General features: G+C 39.0%; 2 protein-coding genes across 2 annotated transcripts; both read left to right on the plus strand.

Moving 5' to 3' along the window:
• Nucleotides 1-597: 597 nt before the first annotated feature.
• On the plus strand, nt 598-7390 carry sprb (sepiapterin reductase b). The gene is made up of 3 exons (XM_081348747.1): nt 598-1075; nt 2540-2830; nt 6516-7390. The coding sequence occupies exons 1-3, from the start codon at nt 748-750 to the stop codon at nt 6704-6706; spliced, it is 810 nt and encodes a 269-aa protein (XP_081204873.1). The 5' UTR covers nt 598-747; the 3' UTR covers nt 6707-7390.
• Nucleotides 7391-12334: 4944 nt separating this feature from the next.
• Nucleotides 12335-20485, plus strand: lzts3b (leucine zipper, putative tumor suppressor family member 3b; the record flags this gene model as incomplete). The annotated part of the gene is made up of 5 exons (XM_081348796.1): nt 12335-12793; nt 14215-14733; nt 14957-15277; nt 18628-18858; nt 19931-20485. The coding sequence occupies 5 exons, from the start codon at nt 12335-12337 to the stop codon at nt 20483-20485; spliced, it is 2085 nt and encodes a 694-aa protein (XP_081204922.1).
• Between the last annotated feature and the right edge of the window lie 522 nt (nt 20486-21007).

Here is a 21007-nt window from a genome sequence, read left to right on the forward strand (position 1 = left end):
AAAATGACTGAAGATATTAAGACTGACAAAATATGAAAATGAAGTGAGTTTGTGCTTAAAACAAGAACAAATATCTGACAATGGAGTCAGAAAAATAAACTTAACAAAATGATTTCTAAGCATAAACTTACGTAATTGTCAAATTGATAACACTTTACTAATTACTAGAGAGTTATTAAGCTTTTCACTTTAGATACTGACCCAAATAATAGTAGTTCCTTTAGTAACGCTCGAGTCATTACTAGTGGGTTACCGTTACCGTATATTATACATTATGCATTATTGATATTAATTATGAACCTCTATATAGTAGTTCTCAGTGAGGTACTGATTAGCTAATAGTGAACTTCCACATTCAACTGAGTGCTATTACTTACTAATGTGTTAATCAGAGTGTGTTGTTAGTTAATAGCAGTTACTATAATGTTAATAATGCGTTTGTTCCTGTGTAGTTATTCATTAACATCGGAACAGTATTATAAAGTGTTACCATCAAAACATATTTTCTTAATATCTTCAGTCATTTTGCTTCTTCTCCAGTAAATGTCTCTTTATTTAAGAATTTTTAGATATTTGTGCTGGTTTTCTATCATGCAGAACTTCTACACTTTCATGAATGATCTCTCATGGCTCTCAGTGTGAAATGGATTCGTTCCTCTCGGAGTCTCTCCACATAAAGCGCTCCGTCTCTGAGTTTCACCATCATTCGACTCCCAGACTCTCTGACTTTTTCCTAAGCGTCCCACAATGGAAGACTTGATCTCTCGGGAGCCCAGGGATCTGGGAAGAGCTCTGTGCATCATCACAGGAGCGTCGAAAGGCTACGGGCGAGCGCTGGCGTTCCAGCTGAGCTGCCGGCTGAAGCCCAGATCTGTCCTGGTTCTGGTGGCCCGAAGCACAGCCCAGCTGAACGAGCTGAAGGAAGACATCGTGAGTCTGTGTGGACAGAACAAACTGGACGTTCGATGCGTTCACGCGGATCTGGAGGAGACAGAAGGAGTGGAGAAAACGGTGCAGGCGCTTAAAGAGACGAACTCGACTGAAATGGACCACGTGCTTCTGATCAACAACGCAGGTGTGCTGGAGTTTGATATTTTTTTGGTTATGTGAACGTTAAAGTCCCCCTTGTGGTGAAAATCCAGCTTTTAATGTTGTTTATATGTCTATATAACATGCTTTAAGACAAACCATGTGTAAATTCATAAGTCGACAGCATTGCTGAGTATTTTCTCCTTAAAACGTAAAAAAAAAATTTTTTGGTTATATGAGCGTTAAAATTCCCCTGTGATGAAAATCAAGCTTTAAATGTTGTTGATCATGAGTATGTGGTGTTTTTAAGCAAGCTTTTAATGTTTTAGTATTTGATTTGGGGTTTAATCCAGATTATGAACAAACGTTCTCCCAGGAAAGTTAATAGATCGTTTTCTGTTCTCGAAACGTTGGCACAAATTGTAACATTTTTAAATGTTACTACTTGGAATGGAAATGTTCTAATGTTACAAAATGGAATGTTCAGTTAACAAGGAATAACTTTTTTAAAGTCCCCCTGTGGTGAAAATCCTGCTTTTAATGTAGTTTATGTGTCTATGTGGTGTTTTTAATCTGCTTTAATACAAACCATGTGTAAATTCATAAGTCGACAGCATTGCTGAGTATTTCCTCCTTAAAACTGCAGTGAACCAAAGACAGCCTCAAAAACACGCTTTGAAATCGCTGGTGTTTCTGACGTCACAAACTACCTTGTAACCAATCAGATCAACGTGTGATCGTCAACCAGTGGATCTCTGAGCTGAGTGAGTGAGTGGAGGCGGGGCTCATTTGCATATTCATAGAACCACGCATACTAAATGAGGCAAGGGTGTCGAGTTACATTCAAGCTATATCAAAGATGAGTTGTAAGGGATTTAATAATTGACTACAGGGGGACTTTATGAGAACATTCCATTCTTCAAACATTCTGGGAATGTTACTTTTAAGTGTTTTCTGAAACAAGTAGTAACATTTAAAAACATTCCATGAATGTTTAATAATTCCATAATTTTTTCGTGCTAACGTTTGTTCATAAAGTTGAGAGAGCCGAATGTTCTCTTGTAATGTAAAAGAACGTGTGTCTCTCTCTTTTCAGCCTCTCAGTGAGTGAGTGGAGGCAGGGCTTATTTGCATATTCATAGAACCGCATGTATTAAATGAGGCAAGGGTGTCGATTTACATTCAAGATATAAGTCATGAATAAAAAATTTCAAGGAAAAAACGCTTTAATATGTCATTTTGGTGATCAAAGATGAGTTTTAAGGGATACAATTATTGAAGGAACATTTCATTCTTAAAAAAGAAAATGTTATGTTACCATTAAATGTTCTCTGAAACAAGTAGTAACATTTCCATGAATGATGTATAAATATAGTTTTTACGTTTTGAGATCATTATTAAAGATCACATAAGTTAAATTTTAAAGTTACTGGAAGAACGCTTGTTCATAACGCTGAGAGAGCTGATCGTTCTCTTGTAATGTAAAGAAACGTGTGTCTCTTGTTCTCAGCGTCTCTGGGCGACGTGTCTCGCTTCGCTCAGTCGTTCACGGACACCGCGGAGGTGAACCGCTACCTGTCGCTGAACGTTAGCGGCGCGCTCAGTCTGACGGCCGGCGTTCTGCAGGCGTTCCCTCGTCGTCTGGGTCTGAGGAGAACTGTGGTGAACATCAGCTCTCTGTGTGCGCTGAAGCCTTTCCCCTCGTGGGTCCTGTACTGCACCGGGAAAGCGGCGCGAGACATGATGTTCCGGGTGTTAGCCGAAGAGGAGCCGGATGTACGGGTGCTGAGTTACGCCCCAGGTGAGAGTTAGGAAAGGTTTTGCATGTTTTTAGGAAAGGTTTTGCATGTTTTAGGAAAGGTTTTGCATGTTTTTTGGAAAGATTTTACATGTTTTAGGAAAGGTTTTGCATGTTTTTTGGAAAGATTTTACATGTTTTTAGGAAAGGTCTTGCACGTTTTAGGAAAGGTTTTGCATGTTTTTTGGAAAGATTTTACATGTTTTAGGAAAGGTTTTGCATGTTTTTTGGAAAGATTTTACATGTTTTTAGGAAAGGTTTTGCATGTTTTTTGGAAAGATTTTACATGTTTTTAGGAAAGGTCTTGCACGTTTTAGGAAAGGTTTTGCATGTTTTTTGGAAAGATTTTACATGTTTTAGGAAAGGTTTTGCATGTTTTTTGGAAAGATTTTACATGTTTTTAGGAAAGGTTTTGCATGTTTTTTGGAAAGATTTTACATGTTTTTAGGAAAGGTCTTGCACGTTTTAGGAAAGGTTTTGCATGTTTTTTGGAAAGATTTTACATGTTTTAGGAAAGGTTTTGCATGTTTTTTGGAAAGATTTTACATGTTTTTAGGAAAGGTTTTGCATGTTTTTTGGAAAGATTTTACATGTTTTTAGGAAAGGTCTTGCATGTTTTAGGAAAGGTTTTGCATGTTTTTTGGAAAGATTTTACATGTTTTAGGAAAGGTTTTGCATGTTTTTTGGAAAGATTTTACATGTTTTTAGGAAAGGTCTTGCACGTTTTAGGAAAGGTCTTGCATGTTTTAGGAAAGATTTTGCACGTTTTAGGAAAGGTCTTGCACGTTTTAGGAAAGGTTTTGCATGTTTTTAGGAAAGGTTTTGCACGTTTTAGGAAAGGTTTTGCATGTTTTAGGAAAGGTTTTGCATGTTTTAGGAAAGGTTTTGCATGTTTTTTGGAAAGATTTTACATGTTTTAGGAAAGGTTTTGCATGTTTTAGGAAAGGTTTTGCATGTTTTAGGAAAGGTTTTGCATGTTTTTTGGAAAGATTTTACATGTTTTTAGGAAAGGTCTTGCACGTTTTAGGAAAGGTCTTGCATGTTTTAGGAAAGATTTTGCATGTTTTAGGAAAGATTTTGCATGTTTTAGGAAAGGTCTTGCACGTTTTAGGAAAGGTCTTGCATGTTTTTAGGAAAGATTTTACATGTTTTTAGGAAAGGTATTGCATATTTGTAGGAAAGGTCTTGCATGTTTTAGGAAAGGTCTTGCATGTTTTAGGAGAGGTCTTGCACGTTTTAGGAAAGATTTTGCATGTTTTAGGAAAGATTTTGCATGTTTTAGGAAAGGTCTTGCACGTTTTAGGAAAGGTCTTGCATGTTTTAGGAAAGATTTTGCATGTTTTAGGAAAGGTCTTGCACGTTTTAGGAAAGGTCTTGCATGTTTTAGGAAAGATTTTGCATGTTTTAGGAAAGATTTTGCATGTTTTAGGAGAGGTCTTGCATGTTTTAGGAAAGATTTTGCATGTTTTAGGAAAGATTTTGCATGTTTTAGGAAAGGTCTTGCATGTTTTAGGAGAGGTCTTGCATGTTTTAGGAAAGGTTTTGCATGTTTTAGGACAGATTTGTTTTAGGAAAGGTCTTGCACGTTTTAGGAAAGGTCTTGCATGTTTTAGGAAAGATTTAGCATGTTTTAGGAAAGATTTTGCATGTTTTAGGAGAGGTCTTGCATGTTTTAGGAAAGATTTTGCATGTTTTAGGAAAGATTTTGCATGTTTTAGGAAAGGTCTTGCATGTTTTAGGAGAGGTCTTGCATGTTTTAGGAAAGGTTTTGCATGTTTTAGGACAGATTTGTTTTAGGAAAGGTCTTGCACGTTTTAGGAAAGGTCTTGCATGTTTTAGGAAAGATTTAGCATGTTTTAGGAAAGATTTTGCATGTTTTAGGAAAGATTTTGCATGTTTTAAGAGAGGTCTTGCATGTTTTAGGAAAGATTTGTTTTAGGAAAGGTCTTGCACGTTTTAGGAAAGGTTTTGCATGTTTTAGGAAAGGTTTTGCATGTTTTTTGGAAAGATTTTACATGTTTTAGGAAAGGTTTTGCATGTTTTTTGGAAAGATTTTACATGTTTTTAGGAAAGGTCTTGCACGTTTTAGGAAAGGTCTTCCATGTTTTAGGAAAGATTTTGCACGTTTTAGGAAAGGTCTTGCACGTTTTAGGAAAGGTTTTGTATGTTTTTAGGAAAGGTTTTGCACGTTTTAGGAAAGGTTTTGCATGTTTTAGGAAAGGTTTTGCATGTTTTAGGAAAGGTTTTGCATGTTTTAGGAAAGGTTTTGCATGTTTTAGGAAAGGTTTTGCATGTTTTTTGGAAAGATTTTACATGTTTTAGGAAAGGTTTTGCATGTTTTAGGAAAGGTTTTGCATGTTTTAGGAAAGGTTTTGCATGTTTTAGGAAAGGTTTTGCATGTTTTTTGGAAAGATTTTACATGTTTTTAGGAAAGGTCTTGCACGTTTTAGGAAAGGTCTTGCATGTTTTAGGAAAGATTTTGCATGTTTTAGGAAAGATTTTGCATGTTTTAGGAAAGGTCTTGAACGTTTTAGGAAAGGTCTTGCATGTTTTTAGGAAAGATTTTACATGTTTTTAGGAAAGGTATTGCATATTTGTAGGAAAGGTCTTGCATGTTTTAGGAAAGGTCTTGCATGTTTTAGGAGAGGTCTTGCACGTTTTAGGAAAGATTTTGCATGTTTTAGGAAAGATTTTGCATGTTTTAGGAAAGGTCTTGCACGTTTTAGGAAAGGTCTTGCATGTTTTAGGAAAGATTTTGCATGTTTTAGGAAAGATTTTGCATGTTTTAGGAAAGGTCTTGCATGTTTTAGGAAAGATTTTGCATGTTTTAGGAAAGATTTTGCATGTTTTAGGAGAGGTCTTGCATGTTTTAGGAAAGATTTTGCATGTTTTAGGAAAGATTTTGCATGTTTTAGGAAAGATTTTGCATGTTTTAGGAAAGGTCTTGCATGTTTTAGGAGAGGTCTTGCATGTTTTAGGAAAGGTTTTGCATGTTTTAGGACAGATTTGTTTTAGGAAAGGTCTTGCACGTTTTAGGAAAGGTCTTGCATGTTTTAGGAAAGATTTTGCATGTTTTAGGAAAGATTTTGCATGTTTTAGGAGAGGTCTTGCATGTTTTAGGAAAGATTTTGCATGTTTTAAGAAAGATTTTGCATGTTTTAGGAAAGGTCTTGCATGTTTTAGGAGAGGTCTTGCATGTTTTAGGAAAGGTTTTGCATGTTTTAGGACAGATTTGTTTTAGGAAAGGTCTTGCACGTTTTAGGAAAGGTCTTGCATGTTTTAGGAAAGATTTAGCATGTTTTAGGAAAGATTTTGCATGTTTTAGGAAAGATTTTGCATGTTTTAAGAGAGGTCTTGCATGTTTTAGGAAAGATTTGTTTTAGGAAAGGTCTTGCACGTTTTAGGAAAGGTCTTGCATGTTTTAGGAAAGGTCTTGCATGTTTTAGGAAAGATTTTGCATGTTTTAGGAAAGATTTTGCATGTTTTAGGAGAGGTCTTGCATGTTTTAGGAAAGGTCTTGCATGTTTTAGGAAAGGTCTTGGATATTTGTAGGAAAGGTCTTGCATGTTTTACGAAAGGTCTTGCATGTTTTAGGAAAGGTCTTGCATGTTTTAGGAGAGGTCTTGCATGTTTTAGGAAAGGTCTTGCATGTTCACTGACGGTGTGCTGGACTCACTGTGACCCGCAGGTCCTCTGGACACAGACATGCAGCTTCAAGCTCGTCGTTTCTCAGGAGACCTGAACCTGCGTCGCTCGTTCTCCTCGATGTTCTCCGAGCACCAGCTTCTGTCCTGCGAGGAGTCCGGGTCCAAACTCATCAAACTCCTGCTGGACAACGACTTCCCATCCGGAGCGCATCTCGACTTCTATGAGCTTTAGGAGCAGATTCACACTTACAGCTCGTGTACATACAAACATGTGCTTCTTCCTAGGGTTTCCAGCTCAAATATATAAACATTCTTACATCAAGATGCATTTCCTGGAGAAGCTAAATGACTGAAGAAATTAAGACTGGAAAATTAATCAAAATCAGTGACTTCATTAGCAGATATTTCATTGTTTAGATATTTGTGCTGTTTTTATTTTTAATTATTTGTTTATTTTAATTTTATGGTAAAGTTATGGTAAAGTTAGTGAGTGATCATTTGGATTTTTTTAATTATTTATTTTAATTTTACATTTTTATGATTTAAGTTTCAATGTTTTATTTTAATGTTTTGCTTTTTTAATAGTTTATTTTAATTTTACAATTTACAATTTCATTTTCATATCTAAACATTCTTGAATCAAGATACATTTACTGGAGAAGAAACAAAATGACTGAAGATATGAAGACTGAAAAATCTATCCAAATTAGTGACTTCATTGGCAGATATTTCATTGTTTAGATTTTTGTGCTGGAAAACAAGACAGAAACACTGAGGAAGCTCATGTTATACCATGTTGTTGATATATTTGTGTTCTTTTTATTCATTTTTTAAGTCTACGTTAAAAATCTGTAATTTTGTTTAGACATATGCACACTTTTTTAAAGAAAGAATAAATAAAGGTTGCTGGTGTTTTAAAGCTGCTGTTATTAATACAGCTGAGGACCTCTAGTGGTGATCGACGGAAAAACAGAGGAAAACACAAGGGAGGAAATCAAAGAATATTCAGAGAATATTTAGACTTATTTTCTTCACTATATCTTTGGTGGTTTCCCGTTATAAATTAATCATTGGGTACAAAGGCCGTATTTGTTGTTATTTTTCGCTAATCCACTAGATGGCAATAAAACTCACCGCAACACTTTTCTTAAAGAGACAGTTCACCCAAAAATGAAAATCGTCATCGTTTACTCACCCCCAAGTTGTTCCAAACTTGTACGAGTTTATTTCTTTATATATAAAGAATGGACCCCAATGGATATTTTGATGGACCCCATTGCCTTCCATAGTATTTTTTTTTTCCTACTATGGAAGTCAATGGGGTTCATCAAATGTGACACTGATTTTATACAACAGTTAAATAAATAAGAAGTTAATATTGTGTTATATTTTAGACACAATATTGTCTGTTTTTGTTACCTATAAAGCAATAGCAGAACTGTTCTGTTCCTCCGAAAATGTCATTTCTGAATGAATCCGCGGTTTGAGTGAATCAATCGGGTGAATCAATGATTCAATGACTCGTTCATAGCGAGAGCGAACTGAATGAATCAGTCGTTTAAACGAATCTAATGAATAGATGACTCACTCATTTAGACATTTACCGCCACCTACTGTCAGTTTTAGTTTCTTATTTAGAGTATCATTTCATGTAAAAACATTTCATATTTCCAAATGAATAAAAACCCTTTAAAAGTACAGTTCACCCAAAAATGAGTAAAAAATAAATAAAATCTTAAGCTACTTTTTGTTGATGCTTTTTAACACAATAATGCCTTTAACTTAATTTCTTAGCCAACTTTTATGTGCGATTAATTTTATCCACATTGTGCAATTAATTGATTTTAACTGTTTGACAGTTTTTCAATAACTGAAGAATATGTAAAAGCATGGTATTTAAGGGTAAATCATAAAATAATAAATATCTGACTGAGTTTGTTTTATTTATTGACAAGACATGGGTAGATTCAAATGATCAATGTCATTTATTAATTTAGATTTAGTCCGATTCAGTCCATTTAGATAATCACCGTATTAATAATAAAACCATTAAAAATATGATGCTAATCAAATAAATGCAATTTATTGTTAAGTGTAAAGCCAAATTAAATTATTATGGGAAAGGTTTATTATGCAGGCAAGCAAAATAAAATGTTTTTTTTTAATTAAATTTCTGTATTTTTAATGATGGCGTTTTTTTTTTTATTGAATATCCAAAAACTAAGCAGAATATCAGACCATATTTGAACAGTGAAAGGCAGATTACACAGATTTCAGAAAAATCGGATTCTCCACATCTGATCTGACATTAACACTTACAGGCTTTTTTTCAATGCACGTCTTCTTCCTGTCACATGACACACACAAGCTGTCTCTTTGATGGAGCCGGTTGCCATGGTAACAGCTGTGAGTTGATGTCATCATGAATTTGTGAATGGAGACCAAGTGTGTGAAGTAACCTGCAGCTCTCCTGGAAGAGAAAAGACATGAACGCAAGTGTTTTATAGAGGAGAGATGCATGAGATTCGCTTATCAGTGTTTCTTTGTGACCTTGCAGGATTGACCAAGACAAACTTAATAAAATGAAAAATGTTTTGTGTTGTGAAAAAGTGTTTTCAAGTTGAAACCTACATGGCAATACTTTAACCTTTAAATAAACACAAACAATAACATGAAAATAAGAGTAAAAATGTGAAATATATGCAAAGATGTCAAGACCAATAACAATTCAGTATGCAAATCCCACATCAATATGCAAATATCTGCTTTTATTGAACATTAAATCAGTGAGAGATTTCAAAGCCTGAGGAACATTAACACAGAGCTGCCAAACAAACACTGGAATTAGGGGAGAATTTAATCAAAAACAGGACTTTTCATTGTTTCACTCAGTCTTGTGTGTTTATTATTAGTGATGGGAATTTTACAGTGACTCTTTCTGCAAGTTGCGTCGTTCCGCCAGTAGGTGGCGACAAACGACTCTCTCTATGAGCGACTCAACTGAGTCAATTCGAATCGTTCAAAAACAATGATTCATTCATGAACGCTACTATGTTTAATCTGAACGCTGTGGTTACATGTTTTGGAGAATATCTACATCACTGAATTAATAAAGAAAATGTTGTGGTGAGCAAAAACCGCATAAGGGCTATTTTGAAGCCTTTACGAAGCTCCGACTCGGTTTCATCCATATAGTATCCTAGCCTAAAAATTACCTTTTGAACATACATTTCTGGCCAAAGTCTTTGAATTTTAAACACACTCATAGGCTCCTTCTGATGTTTCATCAGACAGACACTAGTCCATATTTGACCAATTGTGCATATTTCTCGATAAAGAGTCCTCAAAGGCTAACTTATACATTCTCATAGACGTCTTTTGATGTTACATCAACCATACAGTGTTCCATATTTGACTTAGGGAACATATTTCTGGCCAAAGAGTCATCAAAGGGTAACTTACTAAGCGTTCTCGTAGACTTCTTTGATGTTACATCAACCATACATTGGTCCATATTAAATATGTTTTGAGGAAAAACGTGAATATAAAATAAATGTGCTTGCTGAGGAAATATTTCACATCCTTTTTATGGCTCTCTCAGGAGTGCGCATGCGCACGTCGCTGCCTGACTGACTTCACGCCACATTCCACGCACATGCGCAGTGCCGTCTGCGTTTAAGGGGGCGTGGCTGACGCGCGAGAGAGGGGCGTGGCTGAGGTGGGTGTGTGGCTCAGCTGATACACGCATCCACTGACTATCATCATCATCATCATCTGAGGCTTGCTCCTGTAAAGATAAACACCGCTCGGTGGTTTAATGGACTCTCTGTGGACGCGTCGGTGAATGAACGCGACCGATGTGACGCGCGTCGCTGTCCGCGGTGCTGAAACAGTGAGTACGAGCACGCATTATAACCAGCGTTATTATAAAGACCTCCATTCTCTCTCGCACATAAAGCCAGCGAGCACGCATTATGTAATGCATTGAAGGAACGAAAAAGCAGGTTTCCATCTTCATGCTGCGTCTTTGTTTGTGTGCAGAAGCTGGAGATTGTTAGGCAGAAAATGGAGAGTGTGTATTAGAGCAGGGCTTTATTAGGATGCATGCTTTTAGAAGGAGCTGCAGGTCTCTATTCAGACACAACACAGCACATGAAAGGCGATGCAATCTTTTGTGTTTAGACACACAGGTGGACTCGATGCTGACCGCTCAGATCACAACTTGCAGGATTTCAGGGAGGATGAGGCCTTAAGGAGGCAATAAAAGTTTGCTCATGCATTCTGATTCACCTTACACACAAAGCCACACATAAGTCACCTCGTGGCCCATCACAAGCCAATGTGCCAGAGCAAATGTGTGTGAGATGTGCAAGTGAGAGAACAGATGAGGTAATGGTAAAGCACTGGAGTGTGAAGCCCCTGTTGGTTGGACATGGTGCTGCATCTCACTCAGAGTCTTTAACGGCATCAATATGAGTGTTTTACAGGGTTTTTTCAACTGCTCACACACATTTTCAAAACTTTACCTCTTTTTTCCCCCAAAACTTTACACACAGATCCAAGAATTGCACGCAAAATGACTCACATCTCTTGCTAAATAAAGCACTGCATTCAAAATATCACAAAAGCAAACATTTGTGTTACGTTGCAAACACCTTTGCCATAATATTATATTTTTGGATGTATCATTATGCACACAGTTATTTAAAACCTAAAGCTCTCATTTTACATACATTTCTGTACAAGATTGAAAGTAATTGGCGGAGAGATGTTGAAAAATTAACGGTAAACATGAAAGTAAGATTGAAACCAAACTATTAATTTTTTTATTGTAAGCATTTGTGACTGTGAATACAGTATTACACAGTCCGACAAACCTATAACTCGACCTTTGACCTATTTATAGATCTATTCTAAAGCCCTGATTGGTCGGTGTTTAGGAAAGCGATGAGTGTTTGCACATGTGAGGAGTGTGTGTGAGGAGTGTGTGTGAGGCTCTGATGAATTACTGTGGTGTTTCGATAGGTTGTGTTTGAATAAGGAAATCAAGAGACATCCGGTTAGATTTGTGTGTGTTACACAGAGAATTGTGTGTTGTGGTTTGCAAAAAGAGTTTCATGAAATTGAAAACCGAGTCGAAGGCTGAGAACTAGTGTGTGGTTTTACAGATTTGGTGTGTGGTTCTGGTGTTCGAGTGTCAGGTTTCAGAAAAAGTCTGGATCTTCATTGCACCAATATGGTCACTAGGTTAAATTATTAGTGCATTATTATAAGTGCATTTGTTTATGGTTGGAGATTCTAAAGACATGTTGCTTGAGCACCGGATCTTCAGAAAAAAAGATAAAAGCATTCTTAAATACATTCAAAAATATAATTAAAACAGTGAAATATTATTGTAAAGTAAATCATCTGTTTTCCATGTGAATATACAGTAAAGTGTAATTTTATTCCTGTGATCAAAGCTGAATTTTCAGCATGTCACAGCGTGTCACATGATCCTTCAGAAATCATTCTAATATGATGATTTGATGATCAAGAAACATTTATGATTATTATCAATGTTGAAAACAGTTTGTGGAAACCGTGATGCATTTTATATCCAGGATTCTTTGATGAATAGAAAGTTCAAAAGAGCAGCGTTTATTTGAAATAGAATCTTTTGTAACATTTTAAATGTCTTTACTTTCATGTCTTTACTTTTGATCAATTTAATGCATCTTTGATGAATAGTAAAGAGTTATTTTCTTTCTTGAATGTTGAATGTGCTTTCTCACCCCTGTGTCCGCCTCAGTGTCTGTCAGGAGGTCCGGCATCATTATCGGCCCATGTGGAGGTTGAGTGACGGCCCGGTTCGCCCAGGATGGGTAGTGTCGGCAGTGGGGTGGCGGGCGAGCAGGAGTTCGCCATGAAGAGCGTGGGCACGCGCACCACCCTCCCTCGAGGCCCGGCTCTGACCCGGCGAGATCATGTCAGATCCAGCGCCGAGCGGCTCCACCCGCCTCCGTCCGACCGTCTCCACCAGCCTCCGTCATCCGAGGGCTCCAGTGACGAGTTCACTACAGATCGAGGACTGGGTAACATCGCCTCGTCCCGGCTGGAGAGGGGTCCGGGGAACGGGAACGGGCCGGAGGGGAATGGGAAACACCGGACTGGAGCCGGAGGAGGAGTGACTCTGGATGCGTGTGGGAACGTCGTGGGTCACGGAGCTGAGAAGAGCCATGATGGAGTCGCACCGGGGAAGAACAGAGATGGAAACAACAGCAAGAGGGACAGTCGAACGCCACCTAAGGTTCTCGCGGTCTCGGGAAAACTTGGGCAGGTACGACTAAAGCGGGAGATGGATGGATGGATAGAACAAACACATTTATGAGGGCTATTTAAAGGGATAGTTCACCCAAAAATGAAAATTAGCTCATGATTTACTCTCCCTCAAGTCATCCTAGGTGTATATGACATTCTTTTTTCAGACGAATACAATCTGAGCTATATTAAAAATGTCCTGGCTCTTCCAAGCTTTATAATGGCAGTGAATGGCGGTTTCTGTTTTGAAGTCCATAAAAGTGCATCTATCCATCATAAAAGTTGATCTATCCATCATAAAAGTGCATCTATCCATCATAAAAGTGCATCAATCCATTATAAAAGTTGATCTATCCATCATAAAAGTGCATCTATCCATCATAAAAGTGCATCTACACATGATTAAAGTGCATCTATCCATCATAAAAGTGCATCTACACATGATAAAAGTGCATCTATCATCATAAAAGTGCATCTATCCATCATAAAAGTGCATCTATCCATGATAAAAGTGCATCTATCCATCATAAAAGTGCATCTATCCATGATAAAAGTGCATCTATCCATCATAAAAGTGCATCTACACATGATAAAAGTGCATCTATCATCATAAAAGTGCATCTATCCATCATAAAAGTGCATCTATCCATGATAAAAGTGCATCTATCCATCATAAAAGTGCATCTATCCATCATAAATGTGCATCTACACATGATAAAAGTGCATCTATCTATCATAAAAGTGCATCTATCCATCATAAAAGTGCATCTATCCATGATAAAAGTGCATCTATCCATCATAAATGTGCATCTACACATGATAAAAGTGCATCTATCTATCATAAAAGTGCATCTATCCATGATAAAAGTGCATCTATCTATGATAAAAGTGTATCTATCCATCATAAAAGTGGATCTATCCATCATAAAAGTGCACCTATCATCATAAAAGTGCATCTATCTGTCATAAAAGTGCATCTATCCATCATAAAAGTGCACCTATCATCATAAAAGTGCATCTATCCATCATTAAAGTGCATCTATCCATGATAAAAGTGCATCTATCCATCATAAAAGTGCATCTATCCATGATAAAAGTGCATCTATCCATCATAAAAGTGGATCTATCCATCATAAAAGTGCATCTATCCATCATAAAAGTGCATCTGTCCATCATAAAAGTGCACCTATCATCATAAAAGTGCATCTATCCATCATAAAAGTGCATCTATCCATCATAAAAGTGCATCTATCCATCATAAAAGTGCACCTATCATCATAAAAGTGCATCTATCATCATAAAAGTGCATCTATCCATCATAAAAGTGCATCTATCCATCATTAAAGTGCATCTATCCATGATAAATGTGCATCTATCCAGCATAATTTTCATTTTTGGGTAAACTTTCCTTTTAATGCTGTGTGTGTTTGTCTCCTTTAGAACAGTTCTGCTCTGGTCCGACCCTCCGCCTTCAAACCTGTCGTCCCGAAGAGCTTCCACTCGATGCAGAACCTGCTGGGCCAGTCTGGAGGATCGGGCCGATCCGACGCCCCTCAGTCCCTGTGCGAGCCGGACAGCCCAGACCGGGACCGGGACCGGGACCCTTCCCACGGCACCGACGGCCCGGCCGGCATGTCTGACTCCTTGACCAGCCTTCCCACATACACCGGCCCCAGTCTGAGCTTCGGCCCGGCTCCGGCCCTCGGGCCCCTCAGCGCCTCCACCAGCCACATCAACCGGCTGAGCAGCGCATCGTCATCGGCGCCGCGGGACAAACCGAACCGGCCCGACTATCAGAACGGGCTGAGCGTGTCCGACAGCGGACAGTCCTGCTCCGGGAAGAGCTGCTTATCGTATCAGAGACTCTGTCATGTGACCGACACGACCGTCCAGGACACGCCCTCCACTGATGACATCATCCAGGACCTGGAGGACCGGCTCTGGGAGAAGGAGCAGGAGGTGAGGGTCACGTTCACATTACACACACACACACACACACACTCACTCACTCACTCACTCACTCACTCACTCACTCACTCACACACTCACAAACACACACACACACACACACACACACACACAGAGAGAGAGGGGGGGGGGCAGAGTGAGATAAACCCAAACGTACCCGTATGATTTTCTCAAAGCAACAATAACACCTGAATGAGTCACATGACCTCCTCAGGTGATCCACATGCGGCGTAACCTGGACCAGAGCGAGGCGGCCATCGCGCAGGTGTTCGAGGAGAAGCAGCGAGTGTGTGAGCGCGAGATGGAGGACCTGAGGCAGAACTACGCCGGGCGGCTCCATCAGGTGACCCATCGGGCCCAGCGCTCCCAGCATGCACTGCAAGCCCACATCGGGCGGCTCCAGCAGGACCAGCTGCGCCTGCAGGACGAGATCAGCGCCTTGCTCGCCCACAGGGAGGAGCTGGAGAGGAAGTGCCTGGATTACCGGAAAGAGCAGGCGGATATTCTGCCCCGCCTCGAGGAGACCAAGTGGGAGGTGAGAGCAGCAGAAAATCCTCAATTTAAAGGGATAGTTCACCCAGAAATGAAAATTAACCCATGATTTACTCTCCCTCAAGTCATCCTAGGTGTATATGACATTCTTCTTTCAGACGAGCACAATCAGAGTTATATTAACATATGCCCTGGCTCTTCCACCTATCCATCATAAAAGTGCATCTTTCATCATAAAAGTGCATCTATCCATCATAAAAGTGCATCTGTCCATGATAAAAGTGCATCTATCCATGATAAAAGTGCATCTATCATCATAAAAGTGCATCCATTCATGATAAAAGTGCATCTATCCATCATAAAAGTGCATCTATCATCATAAAAGTGCATCCATTCATGATAAAAGTGCATCTATCCATCATAAAAGTGCATCTGTCCATGATAAAAGTGCATCTATCCATCATAAAAGTGCATCTGCCCATCATAAAAATGCATCTATCCATCATAAAAGTGCATCTGTCCATCATAAAAGTGCATCTGTCCATCATAAAAGTGCATCTATCCATGATAAAAGTGCATCTATCTTCATAAAAGTGCATCTGTCCATCATAAAAGTGCATCTATCATCATAAAAGTGCATCTGTCCATCATAAAAGTGCATCTGTCCATCATAAAAGTGCATCCATCCATGATAAAAGTGCATCTGTCCATCATAAAAGTGCATCTATCCATGATAAAAGTGTATCTGTCCATCATAAAAGTGCATCTATCCATGATAAAAGTGCATCTATCTTCATAAAAGTGCATCTATCCATCATAAAAGTGCATCTGTCCATCATAAAAGTGCATCTGTCCATCATAAAAGTGCATCTATCCATGATAAAAGTGCATCTATCCATCATAAAAGTGCATCTATCCATGATAAAAGTGCATCTATCTTCATAAAAGTGCATCTATCCATCATAAAAGTGCATCTGTCCATCATAAAAGTGCATCTATCCATGATAAAAGTGCATCTATCCATCATAAAAGTGCATCTATCCATCATAAAAGTGCATCTATCCATGATAAAAGTGCATCTATCCATGATAAAAGTGCATCTGTCCATGATAAAAGTGCATCTATCCATGATAAAAGTGCATCTATCCATGATAAAAGTGCATCTGTCCCAGTAGCGTAGCCAGGAATCACAATGTGGGTGGGCCCAGAGAAAATCAGGTGGGCACAGACTAAAATGCATCTGTTATCAAAATAGGCCAACACAACTACACCTGCTTGAATACACCACAGTTTAATCAGAGCACAAGCATGTAAGTCATCATAAGCAGTGTTAATAAAGAACAGAACGATAAGAACAGCATTTCCACTGCGCGCGGCCAGGCCACACCACACACACACGCGCATCTGACAGATGCGAAACAACATCATCAAATCAGCAGCAGGACCGTAGTGGACGTGTGTAAAAACCAAAAACAATGCTTGGTCATAGTCTGGCTCAGCGGCCACATAAACCACGTTATATAAACAACATTGACTAGGCAACTACATAAACGTAGATTGGCTTACTTTTGATGACTAGCTTATAACAGGAGACGACGGGGCTGGGGGTCGCACACAGTTTTAAATTCGAACACATTATTCTCTGAGTGTACACACACCGGCGGTGTCTGTCCGCTGCGCCCAGCAACGGCTCAGGACCTTGTTCAAAATCTTGCCGCGTCACAGAGCGCTATTTACATAGTTTTATATTAAATTTACATTTATTTGTCTCAAATCGTAGTTAATGAATCTGACTTCACCCTGGGCTGCAATATACGTTTAGTTTTATATTCATGTACAGAAATCAGCTGCTTGAATTAAATTTGCTGACATTATCGGATTTTCAGGTGAGAGTTGTCCTAGACGCGGCGCTGCGCGTCCAGTGTGCGACCCCCTTAAGAGTTGAACACTGCAATGATTTCGTTATAGTCCAACGATTCATTCAATTCTCCTGAACATCTGCATTATCTTCCTCCTGTGGTGGCTGGTGGCCGTGGTCTTTTTGACACAAACTTGTTGCTCTGTTTCATTTTAGTTTAACATAACGTTCCTTAGCTAAACTTCAGTGTCCCTCTGTGAAATGTGCTCGTCGTTGTGAAGGGGGGATGGGCTGTTCGCAATCATCCGAGTCTGCGCGCTACGCGGGCATTTCGTCATCACCATGACAACCAAACAAGAATCAAGAAACATTAAGATTTATTTTTATAGGTCAAAAATTGTTATAATCGCAACATAATTTCCTAGGCTACCTTGTGAGGCCACTGAGTGACTAGATGGGCCTGACTGACAGGTGGGTGGGCCCAGGCCCACCCAGGCCCACCCGTAGCTACGCGAGTGATCTGTCCATCATAAAAGTGCATCTATCCATGATAAAAGTGCATCTATCCATCATAAAAGTGCATCTATCCATGATAAAAGTGCATCTGTCCATGATAAAAGTGCATCTATCCATCATAAAAGTGCATCTATCCATGATAAAAGTGCATCTGTCCATCATAAAAGTGCATCTATCCATCATAAAAGTGCATCTATCCATGATAAAAGTGCATCTGTCCATCATAAAAGTGCATCTATCCATGATAAAAGTGCATCTGTCCATGATAAAAGTGCATCTATCCATCATAAAAGTGCATCTATCCATGATAAAAGTGCATCTATCTTCATAAAAGTGCATCTATCCATCATAAAAGTGCATCTGTCCATGATAAAAGTGCATCTGTCCATCATAAAAGTGCATCTATCCATGATAAAAGTGCATCTGTCCATCATAAAAGTGCATCTATCCATGATAAAAGTGCATCTATCCATCATAAAAGTGCATCTATCCATGATAAAAGTGCATCTATTCATGATAAAAGTGCATCTATCATCATAAAAGTGCATCTATCCATCATAAAAGTGCATCTGTCCATGATAAAAGTGCATCTGTCCATCATAAAAGTGCATCTGTCCATCATAAAAGTGCATCTATCATCATAAAAGTGCATCTATCATCATAAAAGTGCATCTGTCCATCATAAAAGTGCATCTATCCATCATAAAAGTGCATCTATCATTATAAAAGTGCATCTATACAACGACCAGAACGCGTTAAATGTTTCTGTTTTCTGTGAGAGCGGTGTGTGTTAGCGGCCGCTAAGTTAATAACTAATGATCTTTACAACAGAAGTGAATCAATCAAAACTAACTTTATCTGGACAATAACTTTATTCTAGATCTGCTGTAAAGCCTAAACAATCTCTGTTACTGTAATCTCCTTTTATCACTGTAAAGCTGCTGTGAAACGTCTGTATTGTTAAAGCGCTGTATAAATGGAGACTCGACTTGTGTGCGTTTGGTTTGTGTTTGTGTCAGCTGTGTCAGAAAGTGGGCGAGATTTCTCTGCTGAAGCAGCAGCTTCGGGAGAGTCAGAACGAGGTTACGCAACGGGCCGGAGAGATGGTGGCCCTCAGGGGTCAAATGAAGGAGCTCAACGCCCAGCTGAAGGAGCGCGAGGAGACCATGATCGGCCTGAAGGACTCGTACGCCAGCAAGAGCCGAGAGCTGGAGAGATGTGAAGGAGAACTGAAGCGAACGCTGACTGAGGTGCTGCAGAAACACTACAGTCTGACCCTGGACCACAAAACCAGTCACACGGGGCAATCTTTTACAATCAGAGCTGAATAAATAAGTTTTCCATTGATCTGGTTTGTTACTATAGGACAATATTTGAAAATCTGGAATCTGAGGGTGCAAAAAATCGAAACATTGAGAAAATCTCCTTTAAAGTTGTTCATTTATGTTGGCGATTGTGCTGCATTCACTCACAAAAACACATGTTTTATATATTTACGGTAGGAAATTTACAAAATATCTTCATGGAACATGATCTTAACTTAATATCCTAATGATTTTTGGCATAAAAGAAAAATCGATCATTTTGACCCATACAGTGTATTGTTGGCTATTGCCACGAATAATGAGAACATTATAATTGTGTGTTTGGAACGTGGCTTTTATTTGTGAGACTTTTGTTTTTGTAATCAGAATCTCCAAAATTATATAAAAATTTGGATTTAGATTTATCTGCCAATATATCGGTTATCGGCTTTCAAATATAAACATTTATTGGTTATCGTATCGGGCAAAAATTGGATTTAGATTTAATGGCCAATATATCGTTTATCGCCATTCATATATAAAGAATTCTCGGCTATCGGTATCGGCCAAAATTTGGATTTAGATTTATCGGCCAATATATCGGTTATCGGCTTTCAAATATAAAGAAGTATCGGTATCACCCAAATTTTTCGTATCGGTGCATCCCTAAGTCATATCTTCATTTATTAATTTTTCCTTTATTTTTGATCAAATAAATGCAGCCATATGTTGATTCCACTCGTAATCAGTTCCACTTGATTTTGATCATTTTAATGCTTTGATCACAGGAAGAAATTACACTTTACTATATATTCACATAGAAATTTTCCACAGTATTTTTGATCAAATAATGCATTTGATTCCACTTGTATGGTTTGGTTTACTATATATTCACACAGAAAACAGATGTTTGAAATTATAATAATATTTCACATTTTTTACTGTATTTCTAGATCACATAAACGCAGCCTTATGTTGACACACGTTGATTCCACTCGTGTGTTTTGCCGTCTCTCAGGTGTCGATGTTGCGTGACAAGCTGGTGGTGTTCGAAGCCGAGGTTCTGGGTCTGAAACGGGCCCTGAACGAGCTGAGCTGCAGGAGCGCGATCAGCTTACCGTGGGCCGGCCTTCACTCGCCCCGGACGCCCGAGCCCCTCAGCGCCACGGTGGACTCGTTCCTCAGCCTGCAGAGCGACGAGGCTAAAGCGCAGCGTCAGGAGGCGGACCTGCGCCGTCAGCTGGAGCGCCTGACGGGAGAGCTACACCTGGAGCGCCAGCAGCGCGAGAGACAAGCGCTCACCTTCGCGCAGGAGAGACACACCTGGCAGGACGAGAAGGAGCGCGTGCTGAAGTACCAGGCCCAGCTGCAGATCAGCTACGTGGAGACGCTGCAGAGGAACCAGGCGCTGGAGGAGCGGGTCGGGCAGCTCGGGTCCGACTCCCTCTCCATCCCCGTCCCGGTGGCCGGCACTCTCTCTCCCGACGATCCCAAAACACCGGCCCTGCATCAGCTGGCGCCTCCGTGGCCCGGACCGTCCCGACTGGAGCGCATCGAGTCCACAGAGATTTAGACGTGAACTTTTAATCAGAGACAATCGACGTCTGTGCAAAAGAGACCATGCACACATTTCTCCATTTCTATCCTGAAAGGGTAGGGAAATAAGTACGATTTTTAAATGTTTTTGAAAACTCACCAAAGCTGCATTTATCTGATCAAAAATACAGTGAAAATAGTGAAATGTTATTATGATTTGAATCAGCCGTTTTCTATGTGAATATATAGTAAAGTGTAAGTTATTCCTGTGATCAAAGCTGAATGTTCAGCATCATTACTCCATTCTTCAGTGTCACATGATCCTTCAGAAATCACTCTAATATGATGATTTGATGCTCAAGAAACATTTATGATTATTATCAGTGTTCATATTTTTGTGGAAAACGTGATCAATTTTATTTTTCAGGATTCTTTGATCATTTGGAAATAAATAAAAAACAGCATTTATTTGAAATATAATCTTTTGTGACATTATAAATGTCTTTACTGTCCCTTTTGATTAATTTAATGTGTCTTTGCTGAATAAAAGTATTGAATT

Source organism: Scardinius erythrophthalmus (assembly GCF_964197995.2).
Source record: "Scardinius erythrophthalmus genome assembly, chromosome: 20".
Taxonomy (NCBI): domain Eukaryota; kingdom Metazoa; phylum Chordata; class Actinopteri; order Cypriniformes; family Leuciscidae; genus Scardinius; species Scardinius erythrophthalmus.

Coding starts and splice junctions, on each gene's coding strand:
- sprb (XM_081348747.1), top strand. CDS start 748: ATGGAAGACTTGATCTCTCGGGAGCCCAGGGATCTGGGAAGAGCTCTG. Junction 1,076..2,539: donor GCTTCTGATCAACAACGCAG/GTGTGCTGGAGT, acceptor TCTTGTTCTCAG/CGTCTCTGGGCGACGTGTCT. Junction 2,831..6,515: donor GGTGCTGAGTTACGCCCCAG/GTGAGAGTTAGG, acceptor TGTGACCCGCAG/GTCCTCTGGACACAGACATG.